General features: G+C 47.6%; 1 protein-coding gene across 7 annotated transcripts in view; it reads right to left on the bottom strand.

Moving 5' to 3' along the window:
• Nucleotides 1-19,868, bottom strand: part of PER2 (period circadian regulator 2) — a 51,193-nt gene that overhangs the window by 6,648 nt on the left and 24,677 nt on the right. For 6 of the 7 annotated variants that reach the window (XM_031968164.1, XM_031968159.1, XM_031968162.1 and 3 more), the window contains exons 8-20: nt 19,233-19,284; nt 16,886-17,028; nt 15,684-15,762; nt 14,124-14,230; nt 12,792-12,945; nt 11,560-11,668; nt 8,046-8,177; nt 7,374-7,467; nt 6,374-6,536; nt 6,152-6,279; nt 4,878-5,084; nt 3,667-3,927; nt 1,024-1,907 (exon numbers count right to left, since the gene is read on the bottom strand). In XM_031968164.1, coding sequence (XP_031824024.1) covers nt 1,024-1,907; nt 3,667-3,927; nt 4,878-5,084; nt 6,152-6,279; nt 6,374-6,536; nt 7,374-7,467; nt 8,046-8,177; nt 11,560-11,668; nt 12,792-12,945; nt 14,124-14,230; nt 15,684-15,762; nt 16,886-17,028; nt 19,233-19,284 — 2,513 coding nt within the window. The remainder of the gene's footprint in view (nt 1-1,023; nt 1,908-3,666; nt 3,928-4,877; nt 5,085-6,151; nt 6,280-6,373; nt 6,537-7,373; nt 7,468-8,045; nt 8,178-11,559; nt 11,669-12,791; nt 12,946-14,123; nt 14,231-15,683; nt 15,763-16,885; nt 17,029-19,232; nt 19,285-19,868) is intronic. The other variant, XM_031968165.1, reaches the window with a different exon arrangement.

Raw genomic sequence — 19,868 nt, 5'->3', positions numbered from 1 at the left:
CTTCCTCAGAAGTGATCAAAGTGTCAAGCCGGAGGTCCAGGCTAAGTCACGTTGCTCCAGACCGGACCTTGGCTCTCCTCTGGAGACCATAAGCTCCTCAAGGGAAGCTGCCATCCTGCCTTTGTGCCCCCGGTGGCCAGCATGGTGCCTAGCCCACAGGACTCCACAGTTCGCTGACCGATTGAGGAATGCCGGATGCTGAGATAATTTGGTTTTAAAGCTTTAAGAGATGCTGCTCCAAGATATTTCTTAGCAGAGCTGTAATTAATGGACCATTTCCCAAGAGAAGGGAGCGAGCCAAGTGCAGTAGGGAGATTCTGGGGCTACGCACTTTCCTAGTTTTTCAATCTGGAGCTCCAAGGGCATCCAGTCCAGCCCTTTATGTGACAATGTGGAGGAGACTGAGGCCTTAAGTGACTCATTCAGGTCATGGGGGAGTTTTGTGGCAGACTAATTGGCCCCCAGGCCTGTGAGCCCAGATCCAGGGCTCACTCCCATCTCATTAATGGTCTGCCCCTATCAAGGCCGCCTTCTGCCTCCCCTTCTCTACTCTTCACCTCCACCCCAGGCTGGGTGACAGTCCCCTCCCTGTGCTTGTCGCCCTGAGGACGCTGCCCACCACAGTCCAACCTACACTTCCTCAGGCCAGAGCCAACCTTCACAAGTTCCTTACTGAAAGCCACCATTTTCCCCATGGCTTTGAAGGGTCATCTTTCAAATGAACAAGGGAAATCCAAGTTTTTACTCTCAAGCTCTTTTAGCCTCCCTGAGTGACATTGAATTCTAGGTTTTTTTGGAAAAACAAAAATCAAATGTTTGGAATGTTCTAATTTGCTGGAATGACATCCAAAAGCAGAGTTTATTTCCAGCCTTTTTCTCTAGCCTTCCCGAGTGGTTGGAAAGGCCCATTGAAAAGCAGTCTGCCCAAGGCACCGATTCATAGCACTCGGGGGTATTTTGGGTCTGGCTGAGAACCTCATTCCATCTGATCCCCAAACTTTAGGAGGCAGACAAAATACTTACTCGATGAGGCGCTGGTCCTTTGCCGTCATCGAACTCGGCCGTTTTATTATTTGTTCCCTCACTCAATAGACCATGTCCTCCCAACGATCCAGAAATGGCCGCCACCGAGCTTTCGGCAGCCTTGGGTATTTCTTCTAATTGAAGCAGATTTAGCTGTAAGGGGGAGCTGCACCGGGACTGGAACAAGGGTGGTGATACTTGATCGTGTCTCCCCAAGGACTGGGGTGTTGCAGATCGAGATGGCCCTTCGGGGGCCCCGGGGGCAGGAGGCCTTTCCCTTTCAGCTGGATGGTAACTAAATGACTGTGTGGGGCATAGTGTCTGGGAGGAGAAAGATGCCTGAATGGGGAACTCGGGCTGGGCTGCCAACATCATCTGGGAAGAGCATTCGGGATGCTGGGGGCAGCTGCTCGGGCCGGGGTAGAACGGAGCGTGCACATTGGGGTTCATTGAAGGGAACGTGTAGTTGGGTAACACAACTGCCATGACTGGAGTCAGGGGGGTGGTGAATGCTGGGGGCTGCAAGGAAATGTAATGCTGGGAGGTCCCGGAACCATTCAAATGAGCCTGGCAGGCCTGAGGAGCTGATGACACGCTTCCGGCTGTTGGGACAATTCCTGGCGATGGAAAAACAGGCAGAGGATACGCGGGCACCATGGCAGGGAACGAGGCTGGCGGACAACTGGCCTGGGAAGTGTCTGACGGTGACCATGCCGTCGAATTCAGGCCGATCAGTGGTGACCGAGGAGGGATGTGTGTGCCCGAAGTCGTGCTGTCGGATGACTCGTGGGGCTTAATTCGCTTGGACTTCTGTTTTCTGTTCTTTCCACTTTTTTTCCAAGATGAATCCATTACAGAAATACTATTTCTTAATCCTGGAACAACTGAAATAATACAAAAATGAGCTGAATTAGATTTTTTTTAAGTGACCCACCTCACACACTGAGCCACGGGGATCACCTGCATCCTCTGGACTAACGCTTAGACCAAGACGAAGCTTGCCAGCACCCTGCAGAACCTGCCCAGTAAAAGGGCAGACTCGTCCAGGGAGAAAGACCAGAGACACGGACACTGGCGTGCTCGAAGATGGGCCGCTTCCCTGCTGAGGGCACAGTCTTGAGTCCTCACGCTCCCTTCTTGCTTCCTGTGAGCGACCTACTGGGAGGCACTATGGTGGGAAGTCGGGATCCCACCTTCACCTGCCCTAGAGCCCCAGGCCCCAGCCTCTAGCTGTTTTGGATGCATCTGAGACTCCTGACAGATGTGATATTTGGAAGGCGAAGAGAGGGACTCCCGTGAGGCTGGAGAAGGAAAGCCCTGATTTCCAAACATGGGAAGGTCAATGAGAAGAGGGCCGTGCTGGCCTGTGCTGATGGGCAAGCAGGGACAGTGGGGGACGCCCCCGCTGCTGCATGGACAGTGCATGATGATCTCAGTTCCCGACACCTCCTCTCATTTTATTTTAATGGGAAAGACGAGGGAGAGTGGGCTTGAGGACAAACCGCTACAGGTTTTAGAGCTCACTGAAGGGCGGATTCAAAGCTTAGTCCAAGGTGCGGCACCTAGGGATGAGGGGTGGCTGTTCCCCAACACCTTTTTAGTCCTTCTCCAAGATGGGACCGGGCAGAAGCTGGCATGGGGGAGCCTCCTAGCACTTGTCCACACTAAGTTTGATAAAAGGAAGAGTAATTCCTAATCATCTGAACCATCCACAAGGAGGCCTGGGGGACTTGGGGAGACAGGGACTCCTCTCCCAGGAAGTATCATGGATTCTACTAAAAGGCTGCTGAGATCCCTTCCCAGCGTGAAATGTCATCACTCTGAGCCTCTATCTTGGTTACATTTGGGGTTAACTGAGTGAACCCACAGTCAAGTTGTGGTTATTAAGCTATGAACCAAATCCGGCTTTTGCTCTTCAGTGGAAAAAACCATGGTACGAGCTCCTTGTTTCTGTGGGAAAACATTCCGCTCCGTGATTCACAAACAAACTAGCGGGAGCTGGGGGTGTGCCGGCGTTCCCAAGTTAAAAAGCCATCGGCGCCACGTACGTCTGCTGACAGACGCGGCCCTAGAAGAGCAGAGGCTCCCACAGCTCCCAGGAGGAGGGCCCCAGACACGGCAGAAGGTGGGGCGCTGCCTGTGGAAGCAAAGCTGTGAAACACGGGGTGTCCTTCAGCTGGGCACTGGCCACACGAGTCACGGTACGTGAAGGGAAGGGGATGCTGATGGAGGACGCTCTCGAAGTGAGGAATACGGGGGGGAAGGGGGAGGGACAGCAGGACCAGGAAATTCACAGCACGCACACGCACGGTGCAGATGCACATACAAGCACTCACATGCATAGACACAGTGCATACACACACACACACAATGCAGATGCACACACAAGGACATACACAGGGACCACAGCAGAAACAGCAGCCATGACAGAGGATGTGCACTGAGGGTGAGCACTGGAATTTGAAGCACCAGTCACTTCCCTTTGTTCTTTTCTGAGGTGGGCACCGGGGGTGTGGGAGGCCTGCCCGTCAGCCTGGTTTTCAGGGGGCATTGATCTCTGGCAGAGGGCACAGGATGGCAAACAGTGGGAGGTTTTCCTTCAAAAGAGGAGGCTGTGGCAAGGCCCAGGAGTCAGTCACTCACCACGGTCTACGGGGCGTCCCTTGGATCTCTCCTGCAGATAATAATGGCAGCGAGACTGGAATGTGCTGAGTCTGGTTGTCTCCTTAAACCTGTGCAAGAAGCTCTGCTCTTCCTTCTGTGTGTGGGCCGCCAGCACCTCCTTGGTCAGGCCCACCTTCTTGGGGAGCCCCTTGTCCGGGCTGGAATTGCAGTGAGAAGTCGAGGCTGGGCCAGCGGCATTGTCGAGTGACTCCATCCCACTCAAAGGGTCCTCTATCATCTCTGGGAGAACAGGGAGAGAAATGGGCCTATGAAGCCACTGTCCATGTTTGTCTCGGATGGGACGCCCCATGGGGCCTGGCAGAGAAGGGGTGTCCATGCTCACCCCTCTGACTTTCTAAAGGACTCAGACAGGAGAACAGTGTGCACAGTGACAAGATTATATGACGACCACCTGGGACAGACATGGCCCTTCTCACTCAGCAATGCAGTGATTCAAGGCGACCCCAACAGACTCAGGATGGAAAGTGCCATCCGCATCCAGGGAGAGAACCATGGAGACTGAATGTGAATCAGAGGATTTGTACTTTTGGGAGGTTTATTTGCTTTTTCTTCTCATGGTGATTTTTTTTTGCCCCTTTGGTCTGATTTGCACACATATAACCTCTGTCGGCCAGCTTACTGCCTTGGGGGTGGGGAGAAAAGAATTTGGAACTCAAAAGTTCCCAAAAACAAATGCTGAAAACTATCCTTCATGTATTTGGAAAAATAAAATATCCTTACGACTCAGTAAATGGCCAAATCAGAGGAAACCCTCCATTAGTTAAAAGACTTTGGAAAGTTTCAAGCTTTGTGCTAACAAAATCTGCAAATGCCTCGACTTTATTAAATTCACCACATTGAGCACTATTTAATCTTTTGTGGGTCCCTCATGACCCCAGAGACAGCAGTTGTAAGATCTATAGCTATGGTCAGTGAGTGGAAGGGGACTCAGCCCAGAATTGTCCCAGGGACTCTTCTGGGGGAAACCAAAGCCCTCCTACTGGCCTGTTTCTGTGTTACTTATTTTTAAACAGAATAAACAGACCACTCATGTTAACTGAAGTCATGCGGTATTTTTGGAGTTGAGGGACTTGCACGGGGTCATCACGCCCGGCCTTGCAAACATACCTTAGAGAATCTCTCGCTAAGAGGATACCTTAGAGAAGGGGACCAGGCAGAGGTGAACCTACCTGACTCCGGTTGGAGCTTCTTGTCCCCAACGTGGACCAGGGTGCTGCTGTAGCTACACTGACTGGTGAAGGAGACCACACTTTCAGCTTTGCCAGGGAGAGCCAAGGAGGCCAAGGGAGCGCCAACAACCGGGTGGTGATCTGTGCTGGCCGTTTTCAGGACGGTGACATCGGGATTTAAGGAAATTTTCACCATTGACGTCTCCTCTTTAGAAGGGACAAGGAGAAGGTACAAAAGTGGAAAGTGGGTGAAAAGCAAATACAAGAGTATTCAGGATGTTCTAACACTTAGCCCAGCGTCCAGGGGTCCAAATGGCCAATCCCCACTTTAGCTGCCCCTGCAGAACTCGGCCCTCTAGACACAGGGGAGGAAAGGAAGGACTCAGCTTCCAACACCGGACCGTTCTCATGGGGCACACAGGTACTCTAAGGACACGCTACAATTACTAAATCATTTCTACAGGGCTGGAAGAACCTGCTCAATCCTGAAAAAGGAGTTTATTCTTTCCTCCTCCATACAGAAAAGAGCAATTGCAGATTCCTGCTGCAACAAAAGTGCCACAATAGATCACGTCCCAATTTTAGCAACTGTCTTAAAGTGCAGCAAGTGCACTGCAACCCCTTTAATCTAATTCATGTGAAGCTTAAATAATCATAACTAAGTCCTCCAATGTCATGGAAGTGGGAGATCTGTAAGACTTCTGTAACACTTCAAAATGTGAATCTCAACAAATAAGCTTTAGTAAGCACCTACTGTGTGCCAGCACCAAGGAGAGAAACCCCGACAAGAAGCATTCCTGCCTCCCTGGGGGAGAGAGCACCTTCCTATCTAACTACATACAAAGGCAATGGGGGTGGGGGAGGTGGTAGAAAAGCCTTGAGAAGGGGGCACTTGAGTGGGATTTGAGGAGGCGGAGATGGATCTGGGGCCATGGGCCACTCTAGAAGCCTAAAGCGAGGGAAGAAGCGTGCAAGAGCCAGCTTCGAGTTCCATCGGTCTGCACTTGAGCTGATGACAACTTCCCTCTGGGTCTCCAAAACCGGAGGCCTCTGAGGTGCCATTCAGCTCGGGGCTTGAGAACTAATTTCAAGCATCCTTCAGATTTTTTACCTCCCCTGGGGCCCGTTAAGGGTTGACTAGTACCTCTCTCTGACAAAAGGAAAGCAGCAGGTTTTTAGGATGCAAAGTGGCCTTTGGGTCTCTTGCCAAGAATCGCAGAGTAAGAAGAGACTTGGCCAGGCACACAAAAAAGCCCCAGTGAGCTCGGGCTTACCTGCTGCTGGTGGTTGCCCTGGCTCCACGGTGGGGTTCTGCTCATCCTCCATGGGCGAAGCTGGGACACAGGGCAAGGTCTCGCACTTGCGCTTCAGTGGCCCGGCCACACTGCAGCTCTCCAAGTACCTGTGGTGGGGAAAGGGGAAAACGTTTCCACTGAAGGAAAAGCCGGCGTCGTCACGAAGGAATTGATGGAAAGGACATAAAAGTGGTTGCGTACCTAATCACACTGTCTAAGCAGCTTATCTGCTGGTAGGAATACACAGACTGAGTCTTACAGGCCAGCTCCTCTGTAATTATATTCCTTGGCAAGCCAGGGCCCAAATTGTTCTTCTCAGTAGCCAAGATATCTTTTGTTTGGGCATTTGAATTATTTTGACTCTCTGTAAGAATAACAAAATGATTTGTCCATTTGTCACTTTTCCCCCAAAAGAATAACACTTGCTAAGTTAATATGACACCAGCATTTTAATTCTGCATAAAGATGATGCTCGGGAGACTTTTCTCCCCCCACTGCAGGTTGCCCAAAGTCATTCTGTCCTGCCTTTGAAGACTTTGGCTGCAGCCCCACCCCCCAAACCCCTCCACGTAACCAGGTTCTCCATGAACTATGGCCTCGGTTGGCCCCAGGAAATCTCGTCCCCTTCCGCGGTTCTGAGTACGAGCTTCAGGCTGAGCCTTCCAGAGTCTGACTGCTGCGCTAACCCTTCTTCTGAGCTCCGAGTTCCAGACTGCATTTCCAGCTACCTCGAGGAGCTCTCCAGGGGATATCCCATGAAGGCAGAGCTCCCGATGCCCTCTCAAGTTTGCTCCCCATTTCCCCCATTTCAGACAGTGCTCCGAAGCCTGGGCCCACCAGACATGAGGCTGGGAAGCGACGACCAGAAGGAGAGACGCTAGCAGCGGCTGAATCGGCCTCCAGAGCCCGACAGCAAGAACGGGGATGGGAGATCTTTCGAACCCCAGCACCCTCGACAGGCAGCAGCACACTGGAGCAGCCGCAGCAGTAAAGCACGGATGTTTTAGATGGTCAGTTTAAACAACCACCATCAAGGAAAAGTTAAATTGGGGTTACAATCCCCACCCCCCTAAGATGGTATGAAAGTGTGGCTGGAATTTCAGAACAGTTTTTATCTGCAACATGTGACCGTCTCAGATGGACAGTGCTAATGGCTGTTGTCCCTCTGGCCAGTCCCTCACCATGGCGGGAGGCTCTCTACCTGTGGCTGGCTTCCTCATTTCTTCATTCTTGCACAGAATGGCGCTTTTGCTTGTGACCTTCTGGGCATCTTTACAATTCCCTTTCCGGGTATTCTTGAAGAAAACAACAAAAGTAGCATTCATTAGACACTGCCCCCCTCCGAGCCACCTAAACTAAATGCAATCAGATCACAGAGACAGGAAAACATTTTGGTCAAAGCACTCTTGCGGCACAAAACTGGCCCCAGCGTTCCAGAAGCCCCCGTCCTGAGAAGCCCTGGGTGAACTTTTAAATTTCTGAATGCCATGACTGAGGGGACCCTGGACAGGATCACCAGGCCCCCCCTCCCGATTCTGTCGATGAGAAAAGACAAGAGACTCGCTCCACATCCCCCAAAAGGGGCTGTTGGCGGAGCCAGTGCAAGAAGACGGCCGCCTGACGCCGGCAGTTTGCGGGCCCCGTCCCATGCTGCTTCTTCCTCTCGGGCCTGGCGCTGGATTTGGCCATTTTAAATGAATTTGTATGGAGACCTTTACATAACGTTAGTTTTTAGTTGCTTTAATTCTGAATCAATTTTAAAGAAGTCCCAACTGAAGCGCTTAGAGAGTGGCCAAACCAAGGAGGGACCGCGAAGGAAAGTCCTTGGGCCTTCTTCTGGGACCAAAAGGAAGCAAGTGAAACCCCAACATACAGGCCTCCTCTTCCGCGAGTCCTCAGGCTGACGGCCGTTGCTGTCGCTGGAGGATGTCTGGCTCATCAAGTGCTCATGGGAGCCGTTGCTGCCCAGGCTGCCATAGCCGCTGGAGCCGCTGTGGTGGACGGGCTGAAAAGAGAAGTGCGAGCTCACTCGAGGTTACCACAACACATGCCCCCATAGCTGCTCACTGACCTTAGACCCTTGGGCTTTCGGAAACGGACTCTGAGGTTGAGGGGGGAGGCAGGAGCGGGCCCTGGGCTCCCGTCAGGAGGACACCCCCCACCCTGGAGCAGGGGCCAGCCCCTCGCCCGGGAGGCTCCCGCACTCCTCCTCAGTGAGGCGGCCACAGCGTCTCCCCCACATTCCACTCCTTCCCACGTCACCCACTTCTTATTCCGACTTCAGGGGCCAAACAGAACACGGCAGCCTTCAAATAGCTGAAGACGGCTCTCGTGTCCCCGCCGAGTCTCCTCTTCCCCACTGCCCCCACCGATCCTCCTAGATAGGCTTCGGACCCTCCCGGTCTGGCCGCCCGCCTAAGGGGCTGCCCAGCTGACCAGGGTCCCTCCTCGAGCATGGGATGGGGAAGTAAAACAGGCTGTAGGATTCGGAGATGGGAAAGGCCTCAGAGCTCAAGCAGTTTGGTCCCCAGACTGGACAGGGGAAGAGCTGAGGTGGGACTGGGAAAGGCTCTAGGTCTTCTGACTGCAAGCCCGGTGCCCTTTGTGTGCCCCTGGTACCCATCAAGCTGAGGAGAGCTCTTCACTCTTGGAGGGAGCTCTTCTACATTTTGGAATCCACCTTCCTGACACTTGCCATCCCCGTGTCTTCAGGGACTCTTGGGGAAGAGACGGAGAGCTTTGGAGTGTGCTCATTCTGGCCGCTGAGGCTGGGCAGAGGCTGGCATCTCACCAGGTTGACTGTCTTGGCACTACAGTAGTCAATGCACCACAGCTCTCAGAGCTGAGTCTCCACTTCCCCACAGTTAGGACTTAGCCCAGAGCCTGTTCTAACACCCTCACAGAGCAGCGCCTTGAGCCATTACCCAGTCAATGGGTAAATGCCCCAATCAATGGGTAAATGAAGGGCTAATTCTGCTGAAGCTCTTGAGCCATTGCCCAGTCAATGGGTGTACGTGGGGCTAATTCTGTTGGGGCTCTTGGGTCATTGTCCCATCATTGGGTACACGTGGGACTCTTTTTGTCTTGCTGTCAACAGCCTCCTGAGACACTAGGCTTCAGCGGCAGAGCCTCTAAGGGCATAAATTATTTTGGGTCCTTTGTGCCTAATGACAGATTGTTTTCCAGAACAGCCCTGTCAGTCTTAGCCCTGAGACAAACAGTTTTATACCCTGGCCAAAGAACCGACCCTTACCTACTCTATAAACTAAGACCAAAGTCTTGGTTTAGGGACAAAATAATGGATCATTGAAAGACTGATGGTTTAACCAGCTGGATAAAGCCTGAGTTGTGAGAAAGTGAAAGCCACTGAGTCATCACAAAAATCTCTCAAATGAGTATTGCCAATGGAAAGTACATCTTAAGACTTCTTTTGTAAACCAGACATAGACCAATATCTCACATCCCGTACCAAAAAAACCAAAAACCAAAACCCAAACCAAAACCCAAATCCAATTAAACTTAAGACCTAGACAAAAAGGGTGATATCATGAACAAACTCGAGGGACAAGGAAAGAAGAATGACCTTTCAGGAAAGAATTCATGACCAAAGCAGGGATAGCAAAGATAATTTAAAATGAAATAAAGAATTTTGATACATAAAAAGTTTTTCTGCAAACAAATCATTATAGCTAGAATGAGAAGGAAAACAGGTAACTGGGAAACCAATCAGTTTCTCTGACAGAGCCTCATTTCCAAGAGACACATAGAGAAATGACTTGAACTTATAAGGATAAGAGCCATTTCCCAGTAGATAATGGTCCAAGAATAGGAACAGGCAGTTTTCTCAGGAAGAGATCACATTATCAATAGGAACATGAAGAAATGGTCTAAATCACTGATACTCAGAAAGGTGCTAATTAAAACAACGCTGACTCCATGTAACACCTCCAACTTGGCAGAGCTGACTAAGAGGATGAGAAGGTTGAAGGGGCTGCAGGAAAAAAGGGCCACCATGATGCGGGCTGGGAGAGCCGTGAATCGACCCCAACATTCTTGGGAAGCATTCTGAAATGACTGTTTTCCAAATGACCCAGTGATAACACCAGCAGGCCTGCATCCCCCAAGACCAAAGGATGAGACGGATTCATCCATACAAAAACATTCAGAGTCTTCAGCGCTTTTTTTGTGGTAAGTGAGGAGGTGCTCATCAATTCTGCTCTACAAGGTAAGGGATTATTCTCTGCTATAGTCAAGAAAGGGACGGTGTGAGAGAAACGTGGCAGGACACAGGTCAATGAGGTGGAGCAAACAACTCGCACAGCAACAATAAAATGGCAAACAAACCACGTGGAAAGCTCCTGAACTCCCAGCCTCCCAGTGGCCCCTCAGGACCTGCCAGTGAGCCCTGCTGGGCACCGAGACATTGTTTCCGGGCACAGCCAATGCAGAAATCTGTTTGGCTTGAGTGTAGAGGTTTATAATAAGGTTTGTTTTTCTTCCTTTTCAGGAGGGAGTGGTGGAGGGTGAGAGACAGAAAGATTTTTGTGGATTGAAAACATAAAATTCATATTTTTTGGAACTTATAGATTAGGAAAAAAGGAAGCAAAGCTAGAGAGAGATGAATAAGCTAAAGAAGATGCCGGCTAGCATGTATGTATGCTTCAGACGTGACTAATACGTAAACTTGTTTTGCTTAATTATGTGTATTTGTCACTTGGGTTTTCTTTTTCTTTTTTTTTTCCCCTCAATGGAGGGAGGAGGACGGGAAAGAAAACATTTTTAGTAACAAAAAAGAAAATTGAATTTTGAAAAGTCTTGTTTTGCTTAAGTGCAGGATGTCAGATTATAGCAACAAACTTATACTTTGGTTTTATAAACAGAAAGTTTATTTAAAAACTCCAAGTCATGTTGCTCATATATGAACTTACTCAGGAGAAAGGATAAAAAGGACAGAGCCTCCAAAGACCAGCCTGGCACTTGACACAGTTCCTTGCCCATGGTTAAGTACTCGGTAAGTGCTTGCTGGCAGGCTGAAGAGATGCCACGATCTCCCCTTTGCATTGGTACAATGACCAGAGACTTGTGAACGACCTTCCGGGGACTTCCTCAAGAGCTCACATCTCCCATCCAAGTTCCCAGAATTTAGGGCTCTTCCATTCAAAGCTGGGACTACTTCCAAGTGTCTCCCGCTACTCCATCAACTTGGTTACTCATTAACCTGCCAATGTCTGTAGGCACTGACAAAACTTGGTTTATGAGGACATTTTCACATATGTGTCTTAGACCATTTATTATTCATAACAAAAGCTCACTCTGTTGCTCCAAGTTTGTGACCTGCAGACCTCACTATCCACTGTGACAAATGTACATAACACCAAGAAACCTACCTGCAATAACAATCTGTATATCTGTTCAGTGATCTCCTGAATACTGGGATGAGGAGTTTTCTCTTCCGTGCATGTTTGAGCAGCAAAGACATCTTCGTTTAAAGGCCCCCTGAACAAAATCAGCGAGACCCATTGTGAGGAGACTGCTATCCTGTGGTTCATAAACCCCGGGCTCACAAATAGGCTGAGCAACAGAGAGAGTGGCTGGTGCAGCTCAAGGCCCATGATCCAGAGAAGGTCTGGCCTGCCTGTCAGCGCTGGAGCTTCCCCCTCCTTCCTTCCTGGCTTCTTTCACCTCACCCAACACTGCCCAGCCCTCTCTGGCTTCTTCTACTTGGGCAGCTCAAGGTTGCAATTAATAGTATTTTCAGTGCAATGGGCATTAAGTAAGTGCCTACTGTGTACAAGACACTGTGCTCAGGACTGGAGATACAAAGACAGATGTGGTGACGAAGACTTTTTTTTTTTTTAAGGAGCCTCCAGTTTACTGAGGGTTTGCACTTTATATTTTAGCTATATCATCAATGAAAAACTGTTGTGGACTAGATCAAAGGCCAAACAAGGCCATTATTTTTGGGCAAAAGTGTATTACGGATATCAAGTGTGAACATGGATCACGTCCTCCAATAGCTGCCATCCCTATTGCCTTGCTCAGCACTCTTTTGAGAGTGGGACTTCATCTAATGTCCACAGGCTTCTCTCAGACAAGCCTCATTTTCAACTCGGCTGCATCTGCTACCTCAGAAAGGCTGGTGTGGGGCACTTGGCCTCTGTCCCAGCCCCGCATAATGGGGGTATACCTGGAAGCCCCAACATCAGGGGACCGACCCCAAGGAGCAAGGACACTATAATAAAGGCCTGTTCCACTGAGTTAAGAGCAGATAACAGCCAAATGTGGCTCCATCTCCAATTCCAAACCTTGACCTTGAAAACACTAAAATTAGGAAATGGCACCTACATTCTCACTTACACGGTCACAAAGCCCAAGCATCCAAATACAAGTCTGTGGGTCGTCCCCACTCTTCCCTCCCTCCCTCTTCCACTTCACAAGTCTTGTGCTCTCACGTGCCCATGCAGGGCTGCAGGGAGCAGGGCCTGGAAAGCCTCTTGCTAGTCTCATGTCTGCCCTCAGTGCCCATCTCTTATTCTTGCTCCAGGGCCAAGTCGGGGTGTGGGAACCACAGGGGCCCAGACAAGGGACGAGGGAGGAGATATGGACCCCGTTCACTTACGTCCTCACTTTATGTCTTCCAATTATAAAGGAAACTTTTCTGTTCCAAGGATTGATAAAACTGGACCAGCTGGTGTCCATCGTTATATACTCTCCATTTCGAGTGCAGAATCTGATCGGCGAATAGTCAAAAGGCTGTCCGCCATACTGTAGGACTGTAAGATCGAAAACCATCTGTCAATTCTACATTTGGATTGATTGAGGTTAATAGCAACAAAACAAAAAAGTTCACCCAAATCAGCAAAGGAAATTTAAAGATTTATTTTAGTTTTGTTTGTTTGTTTGTTTGTTTGTTATTATTGTTTTGGTGAGGCTACTATCAAGGTTAAATGACTTGCCTGGCCAGGAAGTATTAAGTGTCTGAGGCTGGATTTGAACTCAGGTCCTCCTGACTCCAGGGCCGGTGCTCTAGCCACTGCGCTCCTTAGCTGCCCTTATAGATTTATTCCCAGTTATTTTAGATTCTACATGTAACATGTGCATGTAACAAAAAATTGTTAGCATTTTAATACCGATTTGAGAAAATCTAACTGCCATTTTCAAAAGCTGTTCTAAAAAACTCCAAATTTTACTTACAGATGGCTTTCTTTTCTCTTAAGTATATTTTTTAAGCATTCTACTCTCTAGATGTTCCTATCATTTCATTACCTTTTCCTTTAAGAACTGCTATGCTCCGCCCTTGGGTGCAGGCACATTTAATTTTGATGGCTTCATTAGGTCTCATCTCTTTCGGTCACATCTTTTTTTGCTCATCTCTCCAAATTACTGTCTTTTTATCACCTTGTCAGGAGATGTGGTGGCTCTAACTGGCTTTCTGAAGTCAATTATGGCACAATAAGCTGTGCTGCAGTTCCCTTTTTCTAACACCAGGTGGATCTTTCCCTTCTCAGTGTGTTTCTTGTATATGGCAAGTTGGTAGGTTTTGCTTTTTCAGCCATTCTATAGCATACTCTCACAGTTCTGACTAGTAAATTTGCTTCTCCTCCACTAAATTCTGTTAAAAAATTTCTTTCCTTTAAAAAAAAGTCACTAGATTTTGCCGAGAAGCACTAACTTCTTCTTGCCTCTTCCCCCTGTTCTAGAAAGTTTCTTTTCTGGCCAGCTAAAGTCCACTTAAAGCCAAGAGGGACTCCAGACTTTCTCTTCCTTGCAGGGCCTAAGCCCAGGGTGCTCTTCCTTCCCAGATACTCAAGTCTGTTCACTTTTCTCTTATGTTCCTTTCGTGAATTTAAGAACTCTCCTGGGGCTAGTTTTCTCAAAAGGAGCACTTCTATGAAATCCAACTCCCCAACGCCTTAAAGTCTCTTCCATTACCTTAAAGAGGATGACTTACTTTTTTTGTGAATCGCCAGCATGAGAGGTCTGTCCTGTGGGTGGACATGCACCAGAATGGGAGTGCCAATCAGGTCCTGAGGTAGATAGCCCAAGAGAGGAACCGCTCTGAAAGTCAAACAAAGGAGATTGGGAAGAAGTTCTTTGGCTCACATTGAATGGGCACGTGTTTTCTAAAATCTGGCTGAACACAATAATTGTAAAATATGTATGCATTAAAAAAAATAAAATAGTTTATTGGGATTGCCTTTGGTCACCGAACTGCTTAGAAGAATCAAGTTTTTCATAGCTGGTCGTGGATCTGACTTCGTTTGTATGGAGTGTTTTGTAATTGGTGTTCATATAGTTCCTGGGTTTTTCTTTGCAAGTAGATAACCAGATATTTTGTTTTGTCTATATTTTTAAATGAAATTTCTATTTCTTTATTTTGCTGAAGGACTTTGTCAGAGATACATGGAAATGATTTTATATCATACAATTTTGCTAAAGCTATTAATTGTTTCAAGTAGGTTTTGGATGATTTTCTAGGATTCTCTGATTGTGTCACCATGTCACCTGCCAATCTTGATGGTTTTATCTCCATGTTGTCTATTCTAACTCCTTTTATTTCTTTTTCTTATTTATTATGAAAGGCAACATTTCTAGTGATTTTGAATAAAATGGTGATAATAGAAAAAAAAATAAAGTCTGGCTCAAAAAATTCCACTTTAGGTTGTGTTCATCTTGTCCAAATCAACCCAATACATTTAATGCAGTTTTAAAACAAGAATGGCAAGGGAGCCGTTTCATTAAATGCAAACACAACATTCCCCAAAGCATTTCTATAGGAATTAAGTTAAATTATAAATTTAGATAATAAAACATTAAAATACATGTAATGCTCACTATGTGCCAGGGACTCTGCTAAACCCTTTACAAACAGTATCTCATTCAACCCTCACAGACCCTGGGAGAAAGGGGCTGTTTAGTTTTTTCAATCACATCCAACTCTTTGTGACTCCATTTGGGGTTTTCTTGACAGGCACTGCAGTGGTTGGCTATTTTTTTCTCCAAATGAGCTCTCCAGCTCATCTGACAGATGAGGAAACTGGGGCAAACAGGGTGATGTGACTTGTCCAGGATCACACAGCTTAGTAGTACCTCAGGTCACATTTGAACTCAGGTCATCCTGACTCCTGGATCGATGCTCTAGCCATTGATGCCTCTGTATAAACATATATTGTACACAGATGTATAAAGGAACATAGATATGTGTGTATATGTGCCAAGGGAGATTTATCTGTATACATGTGTCTATGTACAAAAGCTTCCTTCTCAGTACACGTGAGACTCTTGCCTCTCAGTTTCTTTGTCTGGCAGAGGAAGGGCTTACATTTAGCGATCTCACCTTTCTACAATTCTGTGACTGGAGTGCTTCATCTGAACTCAGTCAGACATAGCCTAAGGATACTCTGGCCCAGCATCAATTTTATTAAGTAGGAAAAGACTCAGATTTTTGTTGAGATGGGCATGAACAACAAGGTTAGAGGCAAGACAGAGAGGAGTTATTGTAAAAGCTCACCTTTCATCTACATCTTGAAACAAACAATTTGGGGTGTGTGTTGTCGTAAATATTCTCTTATCTGGCGGGATCCTGGGTGCTGAAAGAACATTTTAGAGGAAAACTTTATACAAGTGACACGTGAATTTAGTACACACAAATTACAACTACTGGGAAATTTCATTTCAATCTAGTGGGATGAATAAGTTGCTAAAGAAAAAACCAGTACTGGATGGTTTAGGCAAGAGCCTTGTTTCTGGACCTTTGATTTCCCTGGAGAACTGGCAGCAAGGAGCTCCCTCTTCCTGACCAAACAGACCAACCCCTTCTTGGCAGCTTCCAGACTTATAGAGCTGCTTGGGGTAATGGGTGGCTAAGCAAGCTGCCCAGGCCCATACAATCAGTGCATATCAGAGATAGGACCCGATCTCAGTCTTTCTCTCTCCAAGGTATTAAAAAAAAAATAATTTCTGTCTACTACACCAAATTTCTTCCCTAACAAAGAAGAAACTCACATTAACACGTCTGGTCAATTTCTCTTCTGTTGCTCTTATTAATTTGGCAATAAATTGTGCTTGACTTTAGTAATGCTAAAATGTCAATGTTTAAAGAAAAATGCTCCAACGATAGCCAAACATTGCTTCAACAAAACTATTCTTGAAGTTTAATGATCTTGAAGGTCAGAACAAAACTGCTTCCAGCAAATTACTTGGAAAAATTAGGGAGTTATGGCTCTGGAAGAAGCCAGATACCTTGGGAAATCTTGTGAGATGGGTTGACCTTATGGCTGCTATGACAGGGAAAATTGTTAACGAGAAATCAGATTGTAAAGCAGAATTCTTGTCGCTCGAGGACGGTCCCCAAGGTCCCCCAAACAACCTAGCTTAGAGTAGCTTATCTCTATAAAATGGCCATTTGATGATTTGGGAAGTTGAGAGACAAGTTGTTAAAGTTAAATTCTACATCTTTATTGACTATTAGAAGATCATACTTTTTGTTGGTGGAAACGCACGCCATTTTTGCCCCAAAGACAAGAGACATAAAGACCATGGGCTGTAAAAATGTAAAACACTTTCTTTCATTTTAGGGTACAGCTAAGGAAAAAAAATACAAATGAATAAATACAGTTAAAACTAGAAATCCAGTAGCAAACTGGTGACAAGCAGTGTTTGTATTGACTTAGCATCATATAAGACAATTCCTGGTATCACAAGGCCAATTACCTTCGTAGCCAGAGTGCACCTTCTCTGCAAGCAAAATACAGCACGGCTGAGTTTCTATGTTATGTTTCTCTTGTATTCTGATAAGGTAAGGTGTCATTCTGAATGGATGATAGCGGATTCCATTTTCGTGATCTTTGCCACCGCTATAAATCCAAAATAATAAAGGAATTATGAAGTAACAGACTTCATGGGTCTGGAATAGATTATAACAATGACATTTTAAAATGGCAGCCCTCCTAATCTGTCTGGCCTCTTGGGGAAAAGAAAAGACATCACCTCTCTTCTGAAGAGCTGATCACTTCAATCCCTGGTATGTGACAGACCAGGGGACCTCTGGTCCCCAACCAGGTAAGCATCCCGGGTTCAAGCCTTGGGTTCACCAGCTGGCACCAGGCCCTGTATCACTCCAACTTGTCACTCTCTTTTTCTCAAGCCTCTCGATTCCATCAAGGTCTACATCTTCTCTGATACTTCAAGGATTTCATCAATAGCATGAAATTTCCACTGATATTAATGGCAGGCAATTGGACCACTGTCGAGGTGACAGTTTGGAAGTTTGAGCGATTCCAAACCCAGCACGTCACGCTCTACCTTTATGGTTCTGAGAGAGGTCATCAGCAAAGCATTGGGCCCAACTCAAAGCCTCTTTGGCTTCAGAGACTCTTCCAGACTCTCTCAGACCTTGAAGAACACAGGGGTCATCTCTGTGACATCATGAAGAATTACAGTGGGGTTTTCATGAAGGCACTGATTATAGAATCCCAAGATTTTATTACTGAAAGGGAGCTTAGGGAATTATGCCTCCTGAAAACACTTGCATGTAAACAGAAACTTGAAGGGGTAATATAGGAGAGGTGACTCTGGCCCCTCCTGGCTCCTCTGAAATGCAAGTTAAGGCAACTCTGAAGTACCACCCCACACAACTGAAAAAAAGGAACTCTCTGCTTACTTAGTGAATGAAGGTATCCCATAATTCCTTAACACTGATGATGTAACCTTCATATGCCTTTAATTACCCAAGGAGTTCCAAAGACACCAGTCCTTGGCTCTCTATCCTCCAGCCTGCTGGAACCCTCCCACTAGGAGCGGGCTCCAGACCTGGTACGACTGAGATGTGGTTGGAAAGCAGTCACCACAAGCACAGCCACAGGAGATCAAGCTCCAACGAGAAACAGGAGAAAGCCCCGCATGGCTCTTTCTCAGGTCTCTTTGTGGCTGGCACTTAGTCCCTGAAGACCCTGCTCAGGGGGTCTCACCCATTCGAAATGCTGACAGGAAACTGGACAGTCCCTGCCCAACTTTTCCATTCATCAGTTTTCCTTCCCTAAAGGAAAGGGCAATGTGAAGCCACGAAAAATTCTGCAAACTGCCCATCTCCAAAGGGTGGAAGGTTGGGGGGGGGGGTTAGGTAAAAATAAGTCCATCACGCCAGCTTGAGAAACCTCTTCACTTTGGGCTCAGAGACCCTGATTTGTCAGATACCTACTGGGGTGTCAGGGAGGCAGTGACAAGGATTGGCAAGGACTGCAAAAATAGCAGCTTTTGTAGAATCTGAAACTGCTAAAAAGACAAAAAATTTTCTAGCATCATGATGTACTAAAGCTTTTCACCAGCCATATGTCACGTTAATTTAAAAATTTAAATCTACCCTTTTAAAAACAAATCTGATTTTTGCTTTTTAATTTGACATTAGGCTCAGAGATTGGGGGGTCTGAGATAGTCCTAATCTTTGGCTCAATATACAGTGAAAAAGCAAACTTTTTTTTAATGAAAAAAGATCATTTGGCTGAGCCATGTCTACTTTCAGGAGGATGGTTTTAGAATTTCAGAGTGACACGACATCATGGCTGATGAGAACCAGTCACTGCATACTGACACCGGCAGAGTTCTGTGGGTTTTAAAACATTTTCCCAGCAGTTTACAGTGCTAGGAAAGCTGCTTTATTTGGGGCTCCCTGGCAGTGTCACCCCCAGGTGGAAGCGAAGGGCTAAGGACCTCTTGTAATGGGGAGAAGCCAGAGCAGAGACAGTGGTGGGAGGTCGGAGTGAGAGAGAGGGGAGACTTGCAGCAGGCAAGGGGAAAAAGGGGGCAGGGGCAGGCATGGAAATGGGTGTGGATGGATCTCTCAGCAGGGGCGAGTATGGAGATGGATGCGGATGACCCCCCAGCAGAGGCGGGCACAGAGATGGATATGGATGACCTCCCAGCAGGGGCGGGGGGAAAGAGCTCTAAGCAAGGGGGAAAAAGGGGCAGAGAGCTAGGAGTTCTGAGAGCTCAGAGCCGCCCTGGCTCACATTAGGCAGTTGTTCTTGTCATTTCTGGCTGAGAAAAGCGCCTTTAGTCTTACCTGATGCGGCAGAAGAAAGACTTCTCCTCCATGTAATCCTGGCTGGAAGAATCTATAAACACACAAAAAATTGTAAGTCACACACACAGTGAAAAACACCTCAAGAATCTGGGTCTGAAAAATAGCTTTTGCTGAAGCACAAGACAGAAATGCTAACCGTGGCCTCTCAATGGGACATGGCCTTCTCCTGCCACGTGGGGCTCCTCAGCTGGCAGAGCCTCTGAGGGAGGCTGGCATTCCGGCTGAGGCGCACAGAGACTCTGGGGCCCCCCACGTTTTTAGACATTCCCAATTCCATTTTCTGCTAATGGCCCTGAAGCTCAGTAACTCAAGACCCAGCCCTGGCCCATGGGGTGGTCAGGGGGCAATGACGCCCACCGTACCTGCCTCGCAGGCCTGCCGGGAGCGAAGCCCCTGGGTGCCGCAGCTCTTGGTGCCATTCTCACCAGAGCCACCATCCCAGCCTTTGGATTCTCCCAAGATACTTGCGTGGAACAAGGACCACTGCCTAATAACGGCATGTACAGGGTATAAGGCCCTGAGCTCCCATGGCAGAGCCTTCTAGGGGGCACGGCCAAGTCTCGAGTTCAGATTCAGGCCTCCCCTCTAGCTTCCTGGAGGGCCTTAGCCCAAACC

The sequence above is a fragment of the Sarcophilus harrisii genome, chromosome 4 (genome assembly GCF_902635505.1).
Source record: "Sarcophilus harrisii chromosome 4, mSarHar1.11, whole genome shotgun sequence".
Classification (NCBI taxonomy): domain Eukaryota; kingdom Metazoa; phylum Chordata; class Mammalia; order Dasyuromorphia; family Dasyuridae; genus Sarcophilus; species Sarcophilus harrisii.
Note: the sequence above shows the minus strand (reverse complement) of the source record. Positions and strands in the feature narration are given on the sequence as shown.